The 16,521-nt window shown below is 43.4% G+C and overlaps 1 protein-coding gene across 1 annotated transcript in view; it reads right to left on the bottom strand.

Moving 5' to 3' along the window:
• The window catches only part of LOC126249742 (uncharacterized), a 415,388-nt gene extending 400,701 nt beyond the window's left edge, over nucleotides 1-14,687 (bottom strand). Inside the window, exon 1 of the mRNA XM_049951424.1 lies at nucleotides 14,545-14,687. Within this exon, the coding sequence (XP_049807381.1) occupies nucleotides 14,545-14,599 (55 nt within the window). The 5' untranslated portion in view covers nucleotides 14,600-14,687. The remainder of the gene's footprint in view (nucleotides 1-14,544) is intronic.
• Between the last annotated feature and the right edge of the window lie 1,834 nt (nucleotides 14,688-16,521).

The raw sequence follows: 16,521 nt of genomic DNA, 5'->3' as shown, positions 1-16,521 counted from the left end.
GTCCTTACGCCTAGGAATCAACGACGTAGCTAAAAAAGTTTCAGGAATGAGATTAAAATTCACGGCGGAAGGAAATCATTGATAAGATTCGCCGGTAACTCTTCTGTTACCTTCAGGACCTGCTGAATGGAATGGTCTAATGAGTACAGAATATGGACTGAGAGTAAACCGCAGAAAAAATAAAGTAATGATGAGTACCAGAAATGTGGTTAGCGATAACATAAAATTTAGGAACCACGAAGTAGACGAAGTGAAGGAATTCTGCTACATTGGAAACCAAACAACACGGGACGGAAGTGGTAAGGAGGACATAAAAAGCAGAATAGAATCAAAGAGGGTATTCTTGGCCAAAAGAAATACACTGATATCAAACACCGGCTTTAATTTGAGGAAGAAATTTCTCAGAATGTTTGTATACAGGGTGTAACGGAATGGCGTTTTAAATAATTGGGAGATTTTGGAGCACGAAATTTTGAAGGTTTGATACAAGGAACCCATAGCCAGAAATGTGAAATAAAGTTCCTACAGCCGCCATTAGACTGAAAAAGTTTGTTTTAGATTGTATGTATTGTATTGTATGTTAACCGGGGAGAGGCTCCGTCCCCGTCGCAGCCGCAGTGGTCCACAACCCCACGACGACTACCGCAGTCCACTTCACCCCTCCGCCGCCCCACACCGAACCCAGGGTTATTGTGCGGTTCGGCCCCCGGTGGACCCCCCAGGCAACGTCTCACACCAGATGAGTGTAACCCCTATGATTGCGTGGTAGAGTAATGGTGGTGTACGCGTACGTGGAGAACTTGTTTGCGCAGCAATCGCCGACATAGTGTAACTGTGGCGGAATAAGGGAAATGAGCCCGCATTCGCCGGGGCAGTTGGAGAACCGCCTGAAAACCATCCACAGACTGACCGGTTCACCGGACCTCGACACAAATCCGCCGGGCGGATACGTGCCGGGGACGAGGCGCTCCTTCCTGCCCGGAAAGCCGTGCGTTAGACCGCTCGGCCAACTGGGCGGGCTTGTTTTAGATTAGTCACAGTGCATTTATTTTTCCTACCGGCAACCGTTTCGGTACACAGTACCATCCTCAGGCCATCCTATGATCAAAAATTGCGATGGCATTAGTGCAATAATGCAAGAATGATTTATAAAATAGTATTGTCTATGACAGCAGACGTATGGTATATAGTGCACCTGAAAATGTATTGGTAGCCTCTTACCCCTGGCACGCAGTCGTCACGCTCTCTCTTCCCAAGTAGGTGTGTCAAATATTATTAAAAAAAAGGCCAGTGTTGAGCTTTAAATTGATGTAAATTGCCGCAAGCAATGATCAGAGTGCCCTCTATTTGCAGCAGGCCTTCTGTAGCTCTTAAAAAATGTCACGAGCATAAAATTTAAAATTAAGAAATTACATAACAAAATAGTCCCCACTGTAATAAAACATTATAAGCAAAATAGCAAATCTGTTAAGCCAAGTTTACGTCTTACACTTTCTTTCCAATAACTATAATTTTGTACTTTTAATATATACAACTATGACGACCACGACACTTGCTTACTTTAAAGACTCGTGGTTAGATCGATGCTTTATGGTGCTGCAAATTGTACAGGGTGGGGCCAATAAAAGTGGTCCAGAGAACAGAGTTCCGGGGTACAAGAAACAGAGTAGAGGAAAGGAAATACAGTACTAAACTCACTATAGCAAATGTTGAAAGGGGCCACCATGCTGGGCCCTGGTCAGCAAGTTGCTGAAGGCTGAATGATCAAAGCTGGACTGCTGGATTGCTGCAATCACATCCGAAAGGTTCTGCTGCAGTTCTTGAACACTACGAGGGCTGTTGCGATACACCTTAGACTTGAGGGCTCCCCACAAAAGCTAATCGCACACCAGCAGTTCAGATGACATCGGTGGCCAGCTAGGGCCGCGAGCAGACTGACCTCTCCTCACAACTCTGTCAGGCGTGAAGTTTGTGTAAATGTTCTCGAAGGTTTGGCCGGCTGTAAGGGCAGGTACTCCATCCTGATGGAGGTAGATGTAGATCTTTTCCTCCTCCGTTAATTCTGACAAAAATGGTTTCAAAATGTTGGCAACGTAACGTACCGAAGTGAGGCAAGAAGATGGGACCAATAATGCGGCGTGCAGATAATGCACACCAAACCCCAAACTTCTGATCATGCAATGGTGTTTCGTGGAAATATGGGCATTCTACTATGCCCACAACCTGTGATTCTGTGAGTCGACATAACCACTCAGGTGAAACCAGGCTTCATCAGACGTAAAGAGAAGACCCATGTCCGAGACATATCTCAATGAACAGCCAGTCACAAAACTAGTGGTGTCCAGGAGCATCTGCTGATTTTAATGCACGAACAACAGACACTCGGTAGGGACGCATGTGCAGGTCCAGGTGGAGTATTCGTCCACGTGATCGACGTGTCTCTTGCGACAAGCGTCGAGCTGATTTGGTAGGACTATGAAGCATTTTCTGGTGAACTGCAGCCACATTTTCTGGTGTGCAGACACGTTTCGGAATGTTTCCTGAGTTGTTCAAAACAAATTCAGTCTGACGCCATTTTCGGACTTGCGTTGCATGGCACTTTGACACCATTAACTTCTGAACATACGACTGATCACATCGTTTCCACGACTTTGTTGTCACGTAACTTTCCACAACAACACCCGCTGCTCCACTGGAAACAGCATCTTCCCCTTTGCACTGCTCCATTCACACTAATACAGTCCACACTACGCCCTGAGCCGGTGTTGATGACGTGGCGGGCGTACACATAGTGTGCGTGTCACGTGGTGTGGTGATATGCATACATTCACGTCCAAACGTAACCACTCATCGGGACACTTTTATTTGCTCCACCCTGCATATAAAGGTACAATGTAAACTTCGCTATTTTGCTTTTAATGTTTTACTACAGTGGGGACTATTTTGTTGCGTAATTTGTAAATTTTAAATTACACACTCGAGACATTTTTTAAGAGGTAAAGAGAACCATCTACACCTTCTTGGGAAGCTAGCGCAACGACTAAGTGCCAGGGGTAAGACGCCACCTATAAGCAGAGTGGCGCACGAAATGTGTTAACCATTTTGTTTTTGAATACAAACTTTATTGTAAATACAATCTGAAAGGAAATATACTACAATGAAGAGCCGTCCATGGACATTTGTTCTAACTCAGCACATGCTCAATATGTTCACCATTTCGTTTCCTAACTTCCTCCATACGAATACTGAAGTTAGTGATTACCCTACGGCACATGTCTTCTGTAATTTCACTGCAAGCTTGAAGAATAAGTCTTTTGAGCTCCATTAAATCACGTGGACGTTTCGGGAAAAGTTTTTCCTTTAGGTACCCCCAAAGAAAAAGTCACATGGATTGAGGTCTGAACTATTGGGGGGCCAATTTTGTCCGTCATTGAAGCGACCTGGAAACCTGAGTGAAATGATCCGCATGTCGAAATGCTCGTGTAAAAACTCCAATACAGTGTTTGCAGTATGTGGCCTTGCTCCATCTTGCATGAACCACTGCGTGTTGAAGGGCAAGGCAGTAGCAAGAAGCTGTGGAATGAAGCTATTGTGAAGCATGCTCAAATAACGCTCGCTGTTCACAGATTCTTCAAAGAAAAAGGGTCCAGTAAGTCTGTGACTGGAAATTGCTGCCCACGCTGTAATCCTCGGAGCATAATGTTGTCGTTCATAAAGCACTTGTGGGTTTTCAGTGGCCCAAAAGCGTACATTTTGTTTGTTAACCACACCGTCTAAATGAAAATGCGCCTCGTCTGAAAACCAAACGTCGTTGAGAGTTTCTTCCCTATCCTCCGCCCACTGAGCAAACAGTAGTCTCTTCTGCTTGTGTTCATCAGTGAGCTTCAGTGCACAGGTCATCATCTTGTATACGTACATATGGAGGTCACTTTTAAGAATGCGTTGAACGGAGCGTGTGGATATTCCCAGTTGCACTGCTGCCTTTCTACACGATTTCCCGGGACTTCTCTGTACAGCAACTCGTACCACTTCAGTATTCTCCGGCGAACAAACAGGTTTAGGCCGAGGTCGCTTCGCTTCCAATACTGTTCCTTCCTGTACAAATTTATCTTACAACCTGTGGATGGTCTTCTTGCAAGGGACCCATCGTGTGTTAAACTGTTGTCGAAAACGCCTCTGAGTCACAGCAAGACTTTTCGTTTCATGAAAAAGTAACAAAGTAACACAATTGCCGATCGTTGCTGTGTCGTCAGTCTTCCATTAATAGCCATTGCTGCTTACTAGTCTCCTAGCGGCAGTATCGTGAATTACACGTCATTTCGTAACTCATTTGTTTTTCCAAGCTCTACTGGTACTGCTGTAGAGATCCCAGCGGGATAGCTAATGTGCGTCATAAATTGTGAAAGAAACAATTGGTAACATATTTCGTGTGCCACCCTGTATTTTAAGGTGCACTGTGTGCCATACGTTTGCTGTCATAGAGGATACTATTTTGTAAATTGCTCTGGCATTATTGTACTGATGCTGTCGAAATCTTTGATCACAGGATGGCCTGAGGATGGTACTACGTACCGAAACCGGTAGCCAGTAGGTAAAATAAATAAACTGCAACAATTGACTAAAAAAACTTTTTCAGTACTGTATCGGTCGCTGTTCCACTGACAGTATGTCGTAATACGCACCATTAGGCTGAAAATCCACGCACTGCCTATACAAGCCGTTACCAGGTCAGATCCTCAGTGAACATTTGGGGTGGAATTCCTGCAGATCACCTTATTGGACCACACATCTTACCAGAACGTTTGAATGGTGCATAGTACTTGAACTTTCTGGACAATATCTTGCCTGAACTTCTAGGGAACGCTCACTTGCAACTGAGCACTCGCTTGTGGTTTGAGAACGTCGGTGCTCCAGAGCAGTTGGATCGTCGGGCCACGTCATATCTCACAGACAACTTCGGGCAGAGACTAATTGGAAGAGGGTGTCCAGTCCCTTGGCCTGCGCGCTTCCCTTGACTTTTTCCTCTGGGGTTTCGTGCAGTCCCTTGCGTACTCAGCACCTGTAGTACAGTCCCTGAGTTTACTGAGCACATCTTTTCAACAGCTGATGCAATCAGAGGGAGGCGCGAAATTTTACGGAGAATCAGACGTAACATGTTTCGTCGTTGCACATTATGTAACAAAGCCGATGGTCGCCACATTGAATATTTACTCTACATCAGTGAAGCTGCAGATTCAGTTTACAGTATTTCATTGTACTCTACTGTCAATAAACGTTTTCCAAACAGCGGTATTCTGGTGTTTTATTTAGCTACTGAATGCGTAGAAAGTACACAATGCTGCAGAAACTTTATTTCACATTTCCGGCTATATGTTCATTATATCAAAATGTTCAAAATTTCACCCTTGATCTCCCAAATTGTTAAAATGTCATTATGTTACACCTTGTATGGAAGTGGGTCTCGAACTGTGAGAAAATCTGAAAAAGAAGGCAATCGAAGTGTTTGAGATGTGGTGCTATAGAAGGATGTTGAAAATTACGTGGACTAATAAGGTGAGGAGTGAGGAGGTTCCCCGCAGAATCGGCGAGGACAGGAACAAGTGCAAAACAGTTACGAGAATGGACAGGACGATGGGAGATGTGTTAAGGAAGGCCGTCCATGATATCTGAGAGAGCTGTAGAAGGGAAAACTGTTGGAGATTGGAATGCATCCAACAAATAATGCAGGAATTTCCGTGCGAGTGCTATTCTGCAAGGAAGACGTGGGCACAGGAGGGGATTTCGTGGCGGGCCGCTTCAAAGCAGTCAGAAGACCGATGACAAAAAAGGGAATTTTTGAAAGGGGTGAAAAATACCCAATTGATAACACTAAAGATAACTCACGGTTTAAATAGACAACTGAAGTTCCACTCCATTACAAACAAATCAATAGCTCACATTCAATATTTAAAGGCATTGTTGAATTAAGTATGTACGTTTGACGAGTTTTTCTCGTAGGCTGCTTCGATAAGTAGTTCATTGGCACTTAATGGGAGTGTGAAGACGCTGCCAAATCGAGGACTTTCTGTTACGCGGTTTGGAGTTGTCTCGCTGATATGTTTTGTAATGCATTAACAGCTTTAAACGTGTAATAGCAGTTTTGGCCCACAAAACTATCGGGCATTAGTTTCTGTTCAGAGTGCTGCAACAATTGGCCACTGTCACCGACAATTCATCAAGACTTTTGTCTGGCTCCCCAGGAAACGTGTGATTGTCCAAAATGCATACCAATCGAGGTGGTGCAGTGGTTAGCACACTGGACTCGCATTCGAGACGACGGTTCAAACCCACTTCCGGCCATTCTGATTTAGGTTTTCAGTGATTTCCGTAATCACTTTAGGCAAATGCCGGGATGGTTCCCTTGAAAGGGCACGGCCGACTTCGTTCCCCATCCTTCCCTAATTCGATGGGACCGATGAGCTCGCTGTTTGGTCCCCTCCCCCAAATCAACCAAACATTGTCTTGAACTGTAAATGACTTACGTAACGATCGTATTGTTAGACCTGTTTGGTTAAAAGGAAGTTGAAACTAGGCAAGTGCTGTGTTTCCACGTACACACTGCCGTGCCACACCAGACGAATGGTTGCCGTGGTGGTTCTAACTAAGTGCGTTGGTAATCATTGGCAATCTCCACTATCGCGATTTGGAGATGAAAGCAATAGCAGTTTTTGAGAGGTACATAGCAAATTGACATCACATCACGAAATTCCCACGTTTGTTAGTGGAGTAGATATGTTAGTCACAAAACATTGACAGGAGCACCACCACTCGCGTCTAGTAAATATTTTATGTTTTTTCCTGACGATTTTTCTGGTCTTTTGTAATTTTTATCTACCAGTCCATGAAAAGTTTTCATTGAAATTCCGTTAACTGCAATAACATTTCAGATCCTACAATTCACACTGCGCTGAAATTTCTTTTATCTTTTTTATTAGATGGTTAATGGACTACTCTAACAAAACCATTAATACGATATTAAACAACTGTTTACGTGGCACGCTAACTTGCAGGTTAGCAACTACGGTCGCTACAGGGCGATATAACTATGTGTTTCTTGTAATATACGCCCTAACCTTTTTCCTCCGTGAAGTAAATTTCTGTCTAGAAACGAAGAGAATTGACGAGGTGGTATATAGAATAAAGTGCAACACGTATTCTGAATAAACGCTGAAGAGGGACGAAGAGTTATAACAAGTATGCCAATGGAGTCCATCTCTAGATATTCAGAATATCTGGTGTGTTTGGTTTACTTCTGGCTGTTGGTACTGAATGACGTGAAACAAGACATTGTTTCTTGAGAATGAGATATTCGAAGGAATAAGCAGAACGCCACTTGACTGAGGTTATGAACCCATCTCGCATGTTGTGCACCGTATACAAGTAGCTGCGATCATGCGGTCTGAAAGATTACTGTTGCCACAATACTTGAGGCACTCGGCTACTATTCAGGAGAAAAGGAATGGAATTCGTTGATGTTTTCCTTGTTATTGGTAGAGGGCCCTCCCACCACATTGCTCACATACATTATTTAATGGGTATTCCATTTTCTACTGACAAGTCATTACCAATAGCCAATACAATATCTCTGACGCAGCTATCGACCAAGATTATTTATAGGCTATTGGTAATGATTAGTCAATCGAAATCGGTATAGCTATTAATCAATCTAAGTGAGTATTGAGTGAAATAAATTTTACAGTCAACAGATTTAAATTCTCGTCCGATCACCCGAAGGCGGTTTTTGAGATTTTCCTAAATCACTTAAGGGGCATGCTAGGATGGTTTCATCGGCAAAAATGTAATAGGAAAAGAAAAGCTAAAACACTTTGCTACCCTACTATTCTTCGCCTGAGCTGTCACGGCCCGTTGTCGGCGTTCGTAAGGCAGCAGCTAAGACCTCAGGTGTTCGTAAAGGGATGCATTATTGCGGTCTCTGTTAAGGGGGGATGCTTAAGAGTCCTGCATCGATCTCCGACATCTACACAAGTTCCAAAATTCACTACCTTTATGTGCCGCTGGACACCTATGCAAATACACAAACTGGAACATCGGCGCGTTAGGACCGCAGCTCGTGGTCTAGCGGCTAGTATTACTGCCTCTGGATCAAGGGGTCCCGGATTCGATTCCCGACCGGGTTGGGGATTTTCTTTTCCCGGAGACTGGGTGTTTGTGCCGTCATTCGTGATCGGACTGAGTACAAATTGGGATTTTGTACGGGCGCTGATGACCGCACAGTTGAGTGCCCCACAAACCCAACATCATCATTATCGGCGCGTTAGATGCTGTACGTGGCCGAAAGTAGCCTGCCACTTCACTGAGCGCTCTTCGGGTGTGGTCAGGAAACGCGCCCGAAGGTATGACGCCTGCAGACATAACATTTTAGCGCCATATACGTGTCTCCTGTCAGAATGAGTGAACGGTTGCAGCTAAGTCAGTTCCAGATCGATATCACTGAGGGGTCCACAAGTTTCCACACTCAGTTTTCGATGTTTCGCTGGAGTTATTTGTGCCCAAATCCACTCAAAGCGATGTTATTGACCAGCGTAGACGTAAGAGAAATACCAAACACGATTACTGCTCTGGTAGGTCAAAGAAATTAGCTGCCGTAAACCGTCAAACCCTAACGTAAAATACCCGAATCACTCGTCAGACAACCTTGCCAATTATTGAAGAGGGTTTCCGTTGTAGTTCAGGTATAGAGACTAGTGAGAAGACGATATGTGGACACGAATCACTCGTCAGACATCCTTGTCAACTACTGAAGAGGTTTTCGGTTGCGGTTCAGGTACAGAGACCAGTGAGGAAACGATATGTGGAGTGGCAATAGCGCTCGATGCTTGACGATTTCTTTGAAACCGCTCTGCAAATGAGCATTCGAAGAAAACGCTACGTATCTTAGAGTACTTACACAACGATCCCACTGATCTGCTGACAAGTGGAAGAAGCTTTTGTGCAACGACTGGCCACAGATCGTGATGTGCCTCTCAGATGGACATGTGCGAAAGTGGTGGGTGTCTGGCGAATGCTACTCATCCTAGATGAGCGTTGTAGCGGAGGGTTGGCAAGACAGTGCGGTGTTTGCCTTCCTGATTCCAGAACGGAGCACTAGTTTTGCAGAGGGAAAAATTAGAAAACTTTTTAGACAACAACACCTTTCCGAGCTGCGCTAACAGTTTGGAATCCATGTCTATGTGATAATGCTGTTGTCCCATAGCAGGGCACACTACCTCATGGCTAGAAGAAAAGCAGATTTGCTGGACTAGCGTGCTCCAGTGCCAGACGTCAGCCTCATATAAAACCGTTACGTAAGACTAGAGCGTCGTAATTCTCTCCAGAAGTCAGCGACAGTTTTACAGCAGACATGAAGAAGAATGAAAAAAAATTCCAGCTTCACTGTTGCAAAACTTAATGTGGGACCTTGTTCGAGGATGAAATAGTATTTGGACATATTTGATCATATGGTATTGGAGTGGTCAGCAACACCACAAGATGCTAAGATTTCTTTGCATCACTTGCTAGTTAAGACTACAGACGTGCGGAAGCGGGAGGTCAGCCTCTAAATAGCATTAGGTACAGGTTCTTAGGTCAGCCACTATACTGCATAATCCGAAGGAAGAACAATTAAAGATCGCAGAGAATACAACCGGAATATAATTAGTTATTAGCTTTCTTAGAAAAGTGGACATGCTAGAATAATTTATAGAAACATACAATAAATGAAGCTGAATATTGGATAGTATATGTTAGCATTTCGGTCTGTCTGTATTGTCTTGTCTGTATAATTCTTTCAATGTATTGAATTATGTACAATTTATAGAGTGATATGTATTAATAACTTAAAATAGCATCCCTGCTGTTACTGTGTTACTGCTCGGTGTATGTCGTAGTATTTGTCAGTGATAAGTTTTTGGAATAGCCTGTGAGTGTATTTATTTTTAGTCCTCTCTCTCTCTCTCCGTATAAACAGTGAGATTCAGCTGCCCCTACCGCTGTCGTTTTATGCAACCCGCAATGTTATTTCTGGCCTTCAGAAACCACATTCGAGATTATAGTGTTCTCTCGCTCACTACGCGCTAACTATTAGGTGAATAAAAAAATGAAAAGGACCTTTTTTTGTACAAAATTTAATTTAGTTAAATTTTGTACTGGATACATTTTCGCTAGAGGCCGTGGTTTTAGAGTTGTTCAAGAAAAATCTATAAAAGTTACTTTCGAACGCACCTCAACTCCTACCCCCATTCCTCACCAGTGAGGATTTCTAGTATACTGTTTGTGGTACTTTCTCCTACACTGTACAAATATTCGCGACTACACGAACTATTCCCGATATTCAATCTTTTTTGGTCCGTATCGAATCGGCTATTACGCCACCGACTATTTCGTTAACATTATTAATTGAAAGGTGGCCGTGAAGGTAATGAAAGAAAAACGAATTTTTTAAACATTACGTTAAAACTAATTATGTTGACAGTTCGATCCAAACGTAGCCCTTACAAGTACAGTAGTTTCGCAGTCAGAAGGCCTGACGAGTTCAATGATATAATTGGTTATTTTCTGCTGTTAAAATTCACAAAATTATTGGGTAAAATTTACATAAATGTCAGCCTTACAATTTGTAAGTGCTCTACTAAACCGGTGGCGTAATAAGGCCGGTCAATAAGACCAAACACGATCGAATATGGGAAATAACTTGTGCAGTCGCCAGTTTTTGTACAGTGGTAGGAGCGCGTACCATGAACAACATCTAGCAGGCCTGACCGGTGGGGGCTGATTGTGAGAATGGGGCTGTGTCTGAAGAGTACGGCCTCTAGCGAAAATGTATCCCGGTTCAAAATTTAACTACATCAGATTTACTACCAAAAAGGTGATGTTCATTTTTTCTGTAGGACTAATACTTTGCACGTAGAGAGCGAGAGCATATGAAACCCTCACACGTGGTTTTGAAGGCAACTTATAACATTGCGGGTCAAGTGGCTGTGACCACTTAAGTGATTAGCAAATATGGGGCAGGAGATGGTGTTTTTCCGGGCTCTGATAATGAGTTCCTGGATATCCGATCTACATAAATGGACTGACAAGAGTGGCATCTGAGTGGATAAATGTCTGAATTGCTGAATTTGTGTGTGGATGTGTCACGGGGTCTGCGTTTTTTCTGTGTCGTGATGTTTGCGCGGTATCCTCTCTGCAGTCTTAGTTCCCTTTTCTTTTATATCTTAGCAGTAGCACTATTTTGTTACTGTAGGTGCCTGTGTATTATTTTGCTCTATACGGAAGTCCTGTTCTGTTGTACCTGTGCGTTGTTATTGCCTATGTCTTAGGTTTTCATGGGTTGTTGTTTAAAGTTTATATGTGCATGGTGACTTCCTTCCATATATATTACGTACTTAAGGACTGAGTTTTTTTATCAAGTGTGTGTTATATTCATTTTCTATGGTTATTTGTTTTATTATATTTGTTGTGTGAAGTTTTGTTTGCTTATGAGTGTTTTGTAAAATCTGTGAACGATGTACGTGAAATTTTCCTGTTACTGTGTCTCCGGACAGACTGTTTGGTTGAAGGTACTCATTCTCGTAGTTTTGGGTTTGTAGATGTTGTGAAATCATGCAAAAAGGCTCTAGGAAGCCTAAGCGACTAGTAACTAAGGTAAAAAATACCACAGTAGGCACAACTAAATGCTTTGACCGAATTTTTCAGTCGCCACGGTCACCGTGAAAAATTTTACATTTGCTCGTCTACGAAAAAATAAGGACCAACTGATCAAGGCACAGATGTGCTTAAATATATTTAAGTAATAAGAGACGGCGCCCAGTCCTTTAACATTTATCAGTTACTCAGTACCGAACATTCGATTCATCAGGAGCGAAGAATTTTGTGACCACTGAGCTAGGATCTCCAGCTGAGCTTCGAGTTTAATTTCGCGATAGGCTTTCTATCGTCTGATGTGGCTTCGAGTAAGACCTGAATTCGGTGTAGAGGCTCGGTGTGGTTAATAAAGTTCATAATGGCCAGTAATTTTCCTTCTTCATGTCAGAAACATTTCTTATCATCTATAACGGGAGTATATATTGATTTCCGTGTAGAAGGAAGGAAAGACATCGTAGTCAAACGACAAACAATTGAATCGAAAATTTATAAGAGCGTCCCTATTGAATATTTTACAGCTAGTACTGATTGGTAATGAGAATTGATTGAAGTAATATATGACCACGAAAAATGAACAATCGCTACATAATGTATTAAATTAGAAACGTCCGTTTCTTTAAGAAAATTATGAAGAATTGGTTTTTTAAAGACAATTAACGAGTCGTCTTGAAAATAAATCTACATCTACCCATACATTCCGCATATTGATTTGAAGATAGCAAAGAGAACAGAACTCTCCTTGGTAAAGGCCACAGGGGAATAGTTTGCTTTCTAGGTCAGGTTTTCCACAAGAATATCAAACTCTAGTTTATTTTCTGAGGAAATCCATCATCCAGATAAAATTACGTAAATAAGCCGTGCCATCGAAAACTATTAAGGATATATCAGACCTTCAGCGACTATTATCACTTGAGGTCCTCTGCCTCGCCGGGCAGGTAATTAGTTGAACAGTTTTTCTTTCTGTTGGCAGGCGTGCCTCATTGGCACATGGGGGACACAGTTTCGATCCCTCGTTCTACCATATTCTTTTTTTTTTTATCATTAGGACTGAAACAGTTTTCTCAGGCCTATATGGACAATTGAGGTGCTATTTAAAGATTTGAAAAATGTGGCTTTTACAGCGGGATGAGCAGTATTCAAATCGCATAGGTGCGCCCACGCCTCGATATTGTCTTTGGCGTAGACTGAAGTTTATTGTGGTACAGTTTTGGCGTATAGAACGTTAGAAACTGTAGTGAGTATTTGCTCATTCTGGTCTTTAAATTTCGTTCACTTGCTGCTATTTGTCGGACATCTGAAGTATAAGTGTTCGGTGCAGTATATAATATCTCTTGGACACGAGAGCTAAAGTCTTTATATCAGGTGGAAGGTAGAAGATGCCCACAACCAGAGGGCAATAGAAAGACGGTGGGTGTTCAGACAGAGAATGAACAGGTCGACAAAATACATGTGCAGACAACAGTGAAATTCGTTTCTAATCGTCGTTTTAAACGCCGTGTACGGTTAGAGCTCAGAGTAGTCGACAATTGGTTAGCATTTATCGAAGTACTTCCATAAACCTGAGCACTCAAACTGTGCTTTGATGCCAGTGACATTACCGGAAAGTAACCTCCTATCGTCTAGTCAATTCATTTTTTTTCCAAATACTTATTTTAAAATTAAAAGTTACCACACATACATGTAAAAGAAGAGACGTACTTACATTCACCTTGGTATCTAACTTCACACGAGCTGAGAAAAAGCGCAGACCGATTCTTGCCAGAGGCTTTAAAAAGTGTTTCTCGGAAAGAGCTTTCTGCCAGTCTCATAGACTATGTATACATCGAGAACAGTAAATTTTAACATTAAAGTAACGTCACCTTATCACTCAGGCAGAGAAGAGCGTTGAAAGCCACCTTTTCCGGGGAATACGTGCAAAACTGACGACTTCTTACGAATGAGTTATGCAGGGCAGTAGGTGGCATATCGAGGAATACAATTTTTATTGTTCTTTCACTTGAAAATTGATCGATAACTCAGAAATTTGGTATGTGCATTTTAATTCAGTTCAGAAAAATTAAGAAACGAAAATCTCTTCAACAGTGCTTAATACTGTGCGGAAAACCATGGTCAACTAAAACATTGTAAATAAAACACTTTTTTGAAGAATGTGAAAAACTAAAGAAAGACGTCAAAATTTCTTACTTCCTCTTTTCAGTACGTGTTGTCGCATAGTCTCTTTCCAAGATCATGCGCTCAGCAAAGTAAGTCATTGATTTGTAGATAAATCAGCTGTTTATTATTGCTGACTGAAATAAGATAATTATTGCTCTATCGACACACATCTATGGATTTAAGCAACGAATTGTTGGCGATAAGTGGTTCTATACCTACATTTGCAGCGATTTTGCTACAAACTCGGCCACTGCCATCATTCCAAAGTCATGTCGACGTAAATGCAGAAAACTACCCGTCACGCGTATTGTGTAAATTTTTTATCCTGTGTTAATATCTTAGTTTCGTGTTCCAGTCACACGTTACATAATCGAGATACTGCCACTCCTACTGTCATGCATGTCGAATATTTTTCAAGTTGGGCTGTGCGCTAAGTACTTTTTAGTTTTATCATAGAGCCTGGGGTAGAATTCATTAAATTGTGCATACACAGGCAAGTGTAATTGATAGTCGCTAATACAGTGCGACAAATTAAAACGTCCCCAAGTCATGAACATCGGACTGCTGTCTACAATTCTATGCTGTTCTCAAAAGAACGCGAAGTGTTACCTAAGCTGTGCCCTCATAACAAGCGATGCAGTGGGCGGGTTCCCGCCTATGACAGGGACTCGGCATTCTGCAAAAGCTGGGGAGCTGCGTGGGGTTTACCTGAGTGCACGCAGACGACCAGCAGGAGCAAGGCGATGATTGGCCGGCGGTCCATGTCGGCAGTGTCTGGCAGTGGTGGTGCCGCTCTTGCTGCTGCTGGCGCTCACTCTTCAGCTGGAGTCCGTTAGCTCGGCTGACTCGCAGGCCCCGACCCCAGCGCCGCCACGCGGACTGCCCTGCCAACATCGATCTTGCTCTCACGGTGCACGAAGGCGCACGGCCGCTGCCGATTGTTGTCGAAAACTGCCGAACGCTATCCGACGTCTCGAACCGTCTTTCAATAGTCCACATCCACCTCTGTAGCCTGCAAACAATTGTGAAGAACTAGGCAGAGTCGGCTTCCATTACATCATAATTGCATTTTCTGTCTATTACAATCAGGAACAAGATATGCGGAAAACAGCACCATACGCCTCTTGGAGAGAAGTTACTGGTCCACTTTTATTCTTACGCTCCGCATGGCAGAAGGGAGCTGATGGATATTCGAAGATTCCACTAGGAAAAATCATTTCTAAGAGTTTTCCCACTAGTTTTCCACGATATACTAGGCCTCTTTCTTCAGCAGGCTGCTAGTCAAGATTTTGCAGCGGTTGCTGTACACTCCTGTGCAAACTCAAGTAGTCTGTGACCACCTGCACCACCCCCATCTTTAAAAACGCTCAGTGTCGGCAATTGACCTTGCCTGATACGTGTCCCACAGACTTGAGCGGTGTTCTGGTATAAGCCACGCAAGCTTGAGTGCTATCGGCGGGATGGTGGAAAGCAGAAAATAGTTTTCCATCTCTCTACAAAATCGCGCTGAACACCTTTCTCTCACCAGTGGTAGCTCAGCAAGTGTCCTTGTGACCCGTAAAATGCCACCTTCGAATACCTACCATTCCTGCTGTGAGATCACGGTTACTGCAGAGAAACATTAACATCTACGTCTTCAGAGTTCAGATGGTTCAAATGGCTCTAAGCACAATGGGACTTAACATCTGAGGTCATCAGTCCCCTAGACTTAGAACTACTTGAACCTAACACGCATCCGTGCCCGAGGCAGGATTCCAACCTGCGACCGTAGCAGCAGCGCGGTTCCGGACTGAAGCGCCTAGAACCGCTCGGCCACAGCGGCCGGCTTTCAAAGTTCTTTTACTCATCTTGAAAGATAAAACTTAGTTAAATACACTCTGCGAAAAAAATACGATGTACTACGAGACAGTTATGCTAATTGGACACAAACTGATAAGGCAACAGATATCGACGGAAAGCCGGCCGCGGTGGTCTCGCGGTTCTAGGCGCTCAGTCCGGAACCGCGCGACTGCTACGGTCGCAGGTTCGAATCCTGCCTCGGGCATGGATGTGTGTGATGTCCTTAGGTTAGTTAGGTTTAAGTAGTTCTAAGTTCTAGGGGACTGATGACCACAGATGTTAAGTCCCATAGTGCTCAGAGCCATTTGGAACCATCGACGGAAAATGCAAAATGGATGAATGTGTGAAGCTGCGACGCAGCTTCACAGCGCAGCTGGCAAGGATGGTAAACAGGGGACATGTTGTACAAGGGTAAAAAGTATTGGCGAAATTCATTCTGTTCTCAGTCGGAGAGTAACTATGTGCCTCGCAGACAGGAATATACGCAGATATCAGCATTTGAGAGAGGACGTGCAATTGGGCTCAAAGAAGCCGGTTGGAGTAAACGGAAAATCGCAGGAATGGGTGAACCACGGCCGAACACGGCGTCAAGAAGGAAGCAGTCGACCTAGAAAGACGACAAGAACGTGAGGACCGAGCAATGGTCAGAGAGGCACTCAGAGACCCATATTCATCATTCGCATCGATCCGACGTGCAACTGGTACTTCAGTGACTACAAGGACAAAAAGGGGCAGACCTCATGGCGCCACTTGCGCTGCCTACCATTGGCCTTCGTACACCAACAAACCTGTTTGCAGTGACTTAGGGCACATTCGGCCTGGACTCTCATTGACTGGAGTATAAAT

The sequence above is a fragment of the Schistocerca nitens genome, chromosome 1 (assembly GCF_023898315.1).
Source record: "Schistocerca nitens isolate TAMUIC-IGC-003100 chromosome 1, iqSchNite1.1, whole genome shotgun sequence".
NCBI lineage: Eukaryota > Metazoa > Arthropoda > Insecta > Orthoptera > Acrididae > Schistocerca > Schistocerca nitens.
The sequence above is the reverse complement of the archived record's forward strand: the minus strand, read 5'-3'. Positions and strand labels throughout refer to the sequence as shown.